We start from the raw sequence: 9,401 nt of genomic DNA, 5'->3' as shown, positions 1-9,401 counted from the left end.
CCAAGGGTATCTGGCCTTTCCTCTTTATGAACAGAGAACATAAGTTTGGCTCTGCTGGGGCCGCGCGGCAGCTAATACGCGGCCCAGGGGGGCCCCAAGGTTTTTTTTCAAGCTTGGTTTTGGGGGGTGGGGGGGGGGGTGCAATGATACGCCGCTGTCGCTCGAGTGTGATCCTACTGTGCCGTATACTGAGGGCACTGACACTGGATCGAGCTTTTGTTGCGATTCGTGTGCCCACTCTGCAGTTTGCACCGTCCCTGCGATCCTGTCCCTCCGTCCCCCCGTTGCTCTGAAGCTCTTGCATGGCACGCACACCCTACTCCGTCTCTCCGTTTCGTCCCGTGTGGAACAAAGCGGCAGCGTACGTACGTTCGTAACGTGTGGGCTGTGGCCGGGCCGTGCTGCGCCCGCTGCTCCACTGTGCGGCTCAGCAGAGCTCGCTTGGCGATCTGACGCACCAGCTGTACTGGCACTGTTCCGGCGGGCGATCGAGATGGATTCGTTCGAGGATGAGGGGCGCTCGCTCCTGCGGTCCAACGTTGCTCGTGGCCATTCAACGGCTGGATCTGGGCACTGTGCGGGCTTGATTGCCTTAGCCTTTAGGCCCGCCCAAAAGTCACCGAAACTACAGTTTAAGCCCTGCTTACGTCGCGCGTACAGCTAATCGGCATAAATTTCCCCTGGTCATGTCTTAAACGTCCCACGTACTGCGAGGGCTATTCAGCGCCGGCCGCCGGTGCTGTTTCTGTTGCATCCTCCTTAGGACAGGCTTGCTCGCATTGCACGAGCAGCGGAGCCATCATCGTCTTCATCGATGGTTTGGTTCGGTGGAGCCGGCCGGGTTTAAAGTTTGCTTCGGGCCGGCCGGGCTCCGGTTTGATTTATGGCGGGACAGTAGAACACTTGAAGTTGCACTGACAAGCCCTCCCGCTGCCGCGCACGCTTCGAATTCAAGCAAGCCGGGGGCAATCGATGGATCGGTTGGTGAAACAGTGGATCTTGAAAAACTTTGCAGCAGCAGCAGCTGCACTAGCACCGGATTTACTGCTACTGTTGTACTGTTTACGTACGAGCGGCATCGCTTCTCTATGGGGCGAAACCAACGGCATTACTCGCTGGCATGTAAAGCTTGTCCAAACGCGGCACTCGACCGCCAAATTTCAGTGTCGAGATCCGCCATGGCGAAACGAAACAACCGCGGAGAATTTTGGAAGCCCCCAGGCAGCGTCGTCGGCTTCGTCCCCACGAGGATTTCCGGTCGGCCCGATCGGCACGGTAAAACCAGCTTGTGAGCGGGTGAAAAGGGGGACGGGACCAGCGATCCTCGTCGCCGTCTATACCCCGAGAGAGAGGCCGAGACGAGCAGGCGGCGACCAGGCTGCCGCGAATGAATGCCAAGTTTCTCCGCATTAGCGCAGCTAAGCGCGGCCTGCTTTCGGCAGGCTGGGCTCGCTCAGGAGTTCGTGACCCTGACACGGTCAGTGCTTTGGACGCTAGCTAGCTGCGAATCCTGTGGCCGCCGGAGCCACCAGCAGCCACGGCAGAGCTGCTAGCTGCATGCGCCGGAGCCCGGACGGCCACTCCGCTCCGGGCATCTTTTGTCCGGGCAGGCGCTCGGCGGAGTCGCGACTCGCGAGCCCGCGCGGCGACGGCACAAGACGAGGCGGCACCCACGTCCATTAATGCCGACGCGGTCATAAAAAGGCGCTCACGAGGCGGCGCCTATGGCCGCCGGAGCCCGGCCGGCCACACGCTCCAGATCGCGTGCGAAACTCCAAAGCGAACCGCCACGGGGCCAATGCGAGCGCGAGCGGCGGGGCGGCGAGCCGCCCACACGCGCGCCGGCCGGCGGGGTCATTATGGGGTAGTAGCCCGGCCGTGCCGGCGAGGCGGCGCGGCTACGTGCAAGGGATCGAGGGGTGCTTTGGATTTACTTACATTTATTATCGGAGGGGTCACTAATCCCGATCTGGCCTATCCTGTGACTCCCGCCGCACGCGTCCAAAACACCATCAATGACGCGCCGTTGTTTTGTTCATCGCCGCTCTTGTTTTTTTGTTTGCAAGTGGTGCGGTGTGCAGGTACTCGAGTGAGCTTCTGATCCAACCGCGCCAAATTTTCCTGAGCAATCTGATTTTAATTATTTGAGAGAAATGCACCGGAGATACTAAATGAGTGTGCTTTTCAAGAGAATTCACTCCGGGCGGGAATTTAGAACATGTTTGGTTTCTTTGCTCAGCACTGTGCGGCCTTGTCGATCCATGAAAGCGAGCAAGATTTCTTCAAGGCATGTGTCGGTAGGGAACTATAGGGATTGCCTTAATAGTGCAAGAGAGCCGAATCAGCTCGCCCGGACGGTAGGGCGAATCTGAAAAAGTCTAATGAGTAATGGTTCTTAGTGCATTTCACTCTAATTGTCGTGATGCAACTAATTTTATTTGAATAAGTAGAACTATTTGATGGTTAGTATGACAGAATTCTAAAAAAATTTGTTCTTCCCGGCTTCTCAAAGTTCCCTGAGGACCGAACTACAAGATTTTCGTTTGCATGTTACGTGGGTCGCCGCTGATGGAACTTCAAAGTAATTGGGTTCCCAACGAGGCCCCCCAAGCATCGACAGCGCACAAGATAGCAATGGGCCAACGAGAGACGATGGGCCTGGTTGGCTTTGGCAGACAGCTAGCAAACGAAAGGCTAGCCCACTTACCAACCTTGCCAGTCCGGCCTCACTTCGATTCATACGCGAAACACACACCAATTCAGCACTCATGAAGAGAGGCAGGCAGGCGAAGGCGCAAACGCCGCGGCGGTGCTCGGCTGCTCGGCGCGCCGGCAAGGGGCCAGCCCGCCGCACAGGGGCGATACCAGCCACCAGATCGGTGGGTAAGAAGGGCCCCAGAAGGAGAATGCGGAGACCTAGATTTCTCCTTGGGTCTGGCAACTTAGGCGGCGATCGTCGCCGACGAAAGTTCTAGTCCCTGTACCCTGCACCGCATCTCTTGCTTATCTTCCTGCTCACGCTGAACAAGGGGCTGACTGGCTCAGCTACCCAACCTTGGCAGGACAACAGTTCTCGAAGTTCATGGGTGTGTGTAGATTGGTTTTCTTCCCCAGGCTCAAGCTGTTTGCGATGACGACAACAGCAAGGGCCAAGCAGGGTGTTTTTATTGTGAATGAACTCCAGTGAGGAGCGCTGCCAGTCCCAATGAGTTACCTCGGTTGGAATTGTCACGGACTTGGCAACGCCACGACAATTAAGGAACTTCGCGAGCTGGCGAAGGATGTTGCCCCATTGATGGTCTCTGTTCTTGAGACTCAGGTGCACAAGACACGGGTGGAAGGACAGAAGCAGACTTTTGGTTTTGATAATTCCTTTGCTGTCAGTACTTCGGGCCGCAGTGGCGAATTAGGTATTTTTTGAATAATAATATAAGTGCGACTTTGCTGCCTTACTCTCAGTACCACATTGATGCATTAGTCCAACAAGGGGATGGTGACCCGTGATGCTTGACTTGTGTTTATGGGGAGACACAAACAAACGAGAGGCACAAGACGTGGGATATGTTGAAACATATCAAGTCATCATCGCACCTCCTATGATTGTGTATTGGTGATTTCAATGAAGTGTTACATCGAACGGAACACGTGGGCATACAGGAGAGAAGCCATGCTCAAATTGTCAGATTTCGTGAGATGGCGGATGTATGTGGCCTAAATTACTTAGGTTATGAAGATCATAGTTGGACGTATGAAAAGAAGGTAGCTGGGGGCTCCTATTGCCGGGTTCGCCTGGATCGCGCTTTAGCAACCCCGGATTGGAGCGTGCGTTTCCCTTTGGTGAAGTGCAAGCATCTGTCGGCGGTCACCTCGGATCATGTGCTGATCTTGCTAAGCTGGAGGTTGGAGGAGCCATGGCCTTGCGGAAAGAAACGATTCAGGTATGAAGTTATGTGGGAATCAAATGCTGAGTTCTCTAACTCTCCGCTTGAGTCATGGCGGAGGGAGAATGAGGCAATGATCCTACAGGAATTACAAAGCAAACTGAAGAAAATTTCTGGCCACCTTGTGAGGTGGGACAGGAACACATTTGAGCATGTATGTGGGGAGTTGCGCAGGCTAAAACAAGAGCTAGAGTGGCTACAGTCTGACCCGCAGAGGACAGGTCCAACTCATGTGGAGCTTAAGATCAAGGAGAAAATTTTAGAACTGAAACCATAGAGAAGAAATAATGTGGAGGCAATGTTCCAGAATTATGTGGCTTTTTGCCGGTGACAAATTCTATGTTTTTTTCATATCCGAGCTAGCAGAAGGAGGAGGAGAAACAGGATCGCAAGGTTGAAAAAAATGGATGGACATGTGATAGAAAATATCCAGGAGATGGCCGATCTAACAACTAGCTTCTATAAGGAGTTGTATACTTCTAAGGGGACCAATAGCATGGAAGCAGTGTTGAGTACAGTCCCAACGAAGGTTATTGCAGCAATGAACAATAGCTTACTTGCAGCCTTTTCAGAGAAGAAAGTCAAAGAAGCTTTGTTTCAGATGTTTTTGACAAAATCCCCGGGACCTGACGGTTTTCCGGCACACTTCCTCCAGCGGTATTGGGACTTATGTGGAATTGAAGTTATCTCAATAGTGTTGATGATTTTGAGAGGGGAGGAGGACGCTACATCAATAAATGATACTTTTATTATTCTAATCCTCAAGGTGGCAGATCCGGAGGAGTTGGGCCAATTTAGGCCTATAAGTCTTTGTAACGTTCTGTATAAGATCATCTTGAAAGTTGTTGCAAACAGGCTGAAGCAAATATTGCCTGAGGTTATATCAGAAGAGCAGTTTGCATTTGTACCTGGACGTCTTATTACAGACAACATAATCTCAGCATATGAATGTCTGCATTTAATGAAGCGAAAAAGGCCTCCTGAATCGAGATGTGCTATGAAGTTGGACATGAGGAAAGCTTATGACTGAGTTGAGAGGGACTATTTGCGAGCGATCATGCTCAGATTGGGCTTGCACCAATTTTGGGTTGAGACAGTGATGTGCCTTGTAACTACTTTCTGTTGGCAGCAGAGGGCCTTTTGAGCTTGCTAAAAGCTAGGAATCAGTCGTCCGTACTCAATGGGATTAAAGTGGCGCCGTCGGCTCCGGTGGTGTCTCACTTACTCTTCGCAAATGACAGCCTACTATTTTTCAGAGCTAATAGGGAAAGTGCAGAGGAGATCAAGGAGGTACTCAACATTTACTGTCAAGCTTTTGGACAGAGGATTAATATGGACAAGTCCTCAATTCATTTTGCGAAGGGCTACAGATAGTTTCTTCGTGAGGTGATCAAGAGAGTACTTGATGTCCATAATGAATCTCCGAGTGAAAAATACCTGGGCATGTCGACAAACGTGGGTGTTTCCACTAACGGGGCTTTCAAATACATTAAGATCGTGTGTGGAAAAAGGTCCAAGGCTGGCTGGAGCAATGCTTGTCGTCGGGTGGCAAGGAAGTACTGATTAAATCAGCTGCGCAGGCTATACCTACTTATTCGATGTGCTGCTTTAAGTTCCGTAGAGATTTATGCCATCACATCAATGGTTTATTGAGGAACTTCTGGTTAGGTAGCAAGGATGGAAAAAGGAGAACGTGTTGGGTTGCTTAGGATGAGATGATCAAACCAAAGTGTATGGGTGGCCTGGGCTTCAGAAACAAGCATGGCGCATCCTCATGGATGAGAGCTTGTTAAGTGCATGAATTTTAAAAGCACTGTACTTCCAAATGTGGATTTCTTATATGCTAATCTGGGGTCTTATCCCTCTTGGATATAGCGATGCATACTTGATGGCAAGGAAGTTCTAGAGCGGGGATTAATTAGGAGGATCGGAACCAGAGAATCAACACATATATGGAATATGAATTGGATTCCGGGAGCAAATTATCTTCGCCCCATTAGGATGGACTTGACAGATCCTCCGCGGATGGTTAGCGAGCTGATAGATCACACGATGGCCTCATGGGACATCCAAAAGCTTCATGCTATTTTCGGTCTATCTGATGTTGACGCGATTCTGAATATACCCCTTTGCACTCGGAAACATGGGGATTTTTGGGCATGGCACCAGACAAAGAGGGGTATTTTCTCGATTCGTTCAGTTTACAGGATGTTGGTTGTCACAAAGAACGAGCTACAACGTATCTAGAGAATATTGCTGGGAGATCAGGTTTGAGGTTTGAGGAAAATGAATGGAAGTCACTAGGCAGGTTAAGGTACCATGAAAGATACTTGTGTTCTTGTGGAGGCTTGCTCATCACTCATTGCCGTCAGGTGATGTACTACACCATAGGAACATGGCTACTCGAAGCACTTGTTCGATCTGTGGTATGCCTGATTCTTGGAAGCACTCATTGATAGAGTACAATATGGCAAAATGCGTGTGGGCTTTGGAACGCGAGGAAATTACCCAGCTGATGAGTGAAACTCAGGAGAATGAGCCCTAGGATGATTAGAGGTTGTTATCAGCTCCCTAAAGCATGAGGATCTGACGAGGATGGTGGTCACTCTTTGGGCCATTGGGTATGCTCGTAGGAAGACGATCCACGAGAGCTCTTTTTAGAGTCCTTTATCTACTCACTGTTTTGGGAACAATTTTATATCTGACCTGGAGATGATCAAGACGGTGCAAGCGGCGTCGGTGAAATGTACCCAAGGTTGTCCCACCATGGTGGATCCTTCCACCACCGGGTCTTGTTAAAATCAATGTTGATGCAGCCACTTCGAAGAATTCAAGCAAGGCAGTGGTGGTTGCCATTGCTAGGGACGCTGCAGGAAACTTTCTGGGAGCGTCTGCGCTGGTGATTCGTAGACTCTCAGATGTAGATATCATCGAGACTATTGTGTGCAGGGAAGGTCTGGCGTTGGCGAGTGACCTCATGATTCAACACTTCAGGCTAGCCTCGGACAATGTAAATGTGATCAGAGGAATCAAGGAGGGAGAAATGGCCGCTCATGGCCATATCATCAGGGAGATAAAGGCTACAACAGCGTAGTTTGGCACTGCTGATTTTGTTCATCAAAACAGGCGCTCCAATGTGGATGCTCACACTATCGCAAGGAGTGCGATTTATGCTGAGTTTGGTAGACAAGTTTGGCTGTTAAATCTGCCTCAAGGTGTTTGTAACTCTTATAACTCTGTTGATGAATAAAGAGTTATGCCTTCCTAAAAAAACCAATTTAGCACTCATTGTGAAAATGAAACCCACCATAACTTGGATGAGCCTCGTATGCAAAAGTGGCATGTGACATCGAGTCACTGACAAATGGGCCTAGACTCATGTTTTAGTGATCCAATGTCACATGGCATGGTGGTAGAGGAACTCTCTCCTCCTAACCTAGCCATGTTTTGAGAAGAAAATAGAGAAGATGGCTAGTATACCCTCATCCCAAATTACTATTCCTTTTGAAAAGTTAAAATGAATAGTAATTTACAGCTAATCAAATTGAAAGATACGAGAAACTCAGATGAAAAAAATCTTTAAAAAATATCGCGCGAATGCTACACAGCATATCCATCGCCACAAAACAAGTTTGCTGACATTTGTGTATGATTAGCGCATTATTGAAGTATTCAGTGGTGCTACGGTGGTCCGAAGAGCGCGTTGGACGTCACTATATATGAATGCAAGTGTGTATAGTACAGCACCACTGCTAGTGTATGGTACCACTATCCCTAGTGCATCGTAATCATAGGCACCATGTACGGCCAGCAGTCCAGCACTACTACCGGTCGTCGTATGCGTCTGGCTCGTTGTCTTTACCTTTATACTCGATCGCCATGAACTCTGATCACGCATCTATGCTTCTCAAAATTCATGCATACAGTATGCATTGAGCCCTTCGCAGATTTTAGGTTACGCAAAGTGTTAATCTGAGTAGCACATCAGTCAACATAGGTTGACCATCGACTAGCTAGTAACCTAATACTCTCCCTATAGAACATCAGAACTCTACCATCTTAGCTCGATGAGATCACATACACATCAGCCAAATAAACCACGAAGGTTACTTCAGATAAAGATAATCCAAGGGCGAGAGCTCATCACACGGTGAGTACCCCAGCAGCTGGTTTACCCTTGTCCGCGACGACCTCCAACTCTCCCGCCGCGAACGTGCAAGAGGAGCTCCGGGAAGAGCACGCCTCGCGAGCCGGGTCGGCGATGGCGACGACGACGTCGATGAACGCCGACACGATGGCGCAGTGCGTGTCCTGGTCGTTGGCGCGCAGGTACCACCCCAGCATCTCCTCGAGCCAGCCCCAGTCGCCGACGCCGTGCGCGGCCACCATCTCCTCCATGGACGCCCGGAAGTCCGCGTACGGGTCCGCCGACTCGAAAGCGACCGCCACGCCGCCGCCGAACGCCTCGTCGCCGCCGCAAGCGCACGCCGACTTCTCCTCGAGGATGGAACTCGTGGACGACGCGCCTGGGTCGAAGAGGAGCCGGTCTGAGCGGATCCCCCGCACGATGGCGTCGTCCGCCGCGTCGTCGCCCGCTACCACCGGCGCCGACGCCTCGGACGCCGTGGAAAGGCTGTCGGAGCATTCCTGCCGCGCGGAGGAGGCTGTGAAGGAGGACTCGGCGGAGTCGAGGACGACTGAGGCGACGGTCCTGGAGCCAGCTGCCGGCTGCGCGGCGCGGGCGGGCTGCGTGCTCGTGTTCTTGCTGGATGGCCACGACCATGCTGCCGCGATGGCGGTAGCGGGAGGAGGCGGTGGCGGCGAGGTGTCCCTTGCCTTGCCATGGAAGAGGGAGGTCAGGGCCAGCCTCCTGGTCACCATTGCCGTAGTCGCGCTCGAAGTGGGCCGGAGTTCGGAGAAGGCTGGAGGAAAGGTTGGTGCGTGCCTTTAAAACTTGGTGCGGCACGGCGGAGGCTTTGCAGCTTGGTTTTAAAGGAGTTTGGGAGGGAAAAGGCGAGCAGCAAAACACAGGCTGCACGCACGGCGTAGAACAGTTGTGACTTCACGTCACAGCGTAGCGTACCACCCATCCTGTTCGCAGACGATCCGGGCTACATGAGGCCGGAAGAGCCACGCATGTGCATGCAAGTTGGAACAGAGGCAGGACGGACGCAGGGACAGGAGGACAGCGTCTGGTACGCAGGGGGTACTCTGTGTCGTAAGCAGATAGAAATTGTTTTTTTAACCATGAAGCACGTAAAAAGGTCTGGTCTTTTCAGCGAATGTTTGTCACCGATTCATTTCCGTCTTACGAAAAACTTCGGCCATGTTTAGTTACTCCCAATTCCCAACTTTGACACTATGCAAAAAGAAGATTCCCCATCACATCAAACTTGCGGTACATGCATGGAGTACTAAATGCAGATGAAATTAAAAACTAATTGCACAGTTTTGTTGTAC

General features: G+C 51.2%; 1 protein-coding gene across 1 annotated transcript; it reads right to left on the bottom strand.

The window, feature by feature from the left end:
- Positions 1 to 7,845: 7,845 nt before the first annotated feature.
- On the bottom strand, positions 7,846 to 9,144 carry LOC101782033 (transcription repressor OFP13). The gene has a single exon (XM_004970621.3). The coding sequence runs from the start codon at positions 8,820 to 8,822 to the stop codon at positions 8,085 to 8,087; it is 738 nt and encodes a 245-aa protein (XP_004970678.1). The 5' UTR covers positions 8,823 to 9,144; the 3' UTR covers positions 7,846 to 8,084.
- Positions 9,145 to 9,401: the final 257 nt, after the last annotated feature.

Source organism: Setaria italica, chromosome V (genome assembly GCF_000263155.2).
Source record: "Setaria italica strain Yugu1 chromosome V, Setaria_italica_v2.0, whole genome shotgun sequence".
NCBI classification, from domain to species: domain Eukaryota; kingdom Viridiplantae; phylum Streptophyta; class Magnoliopsida; order Poales; family Poaceae; genus Setaria; species Setaria italica.
This window is presented reverse-complemented; position numbering and strand designations above follow the sequence as displayed.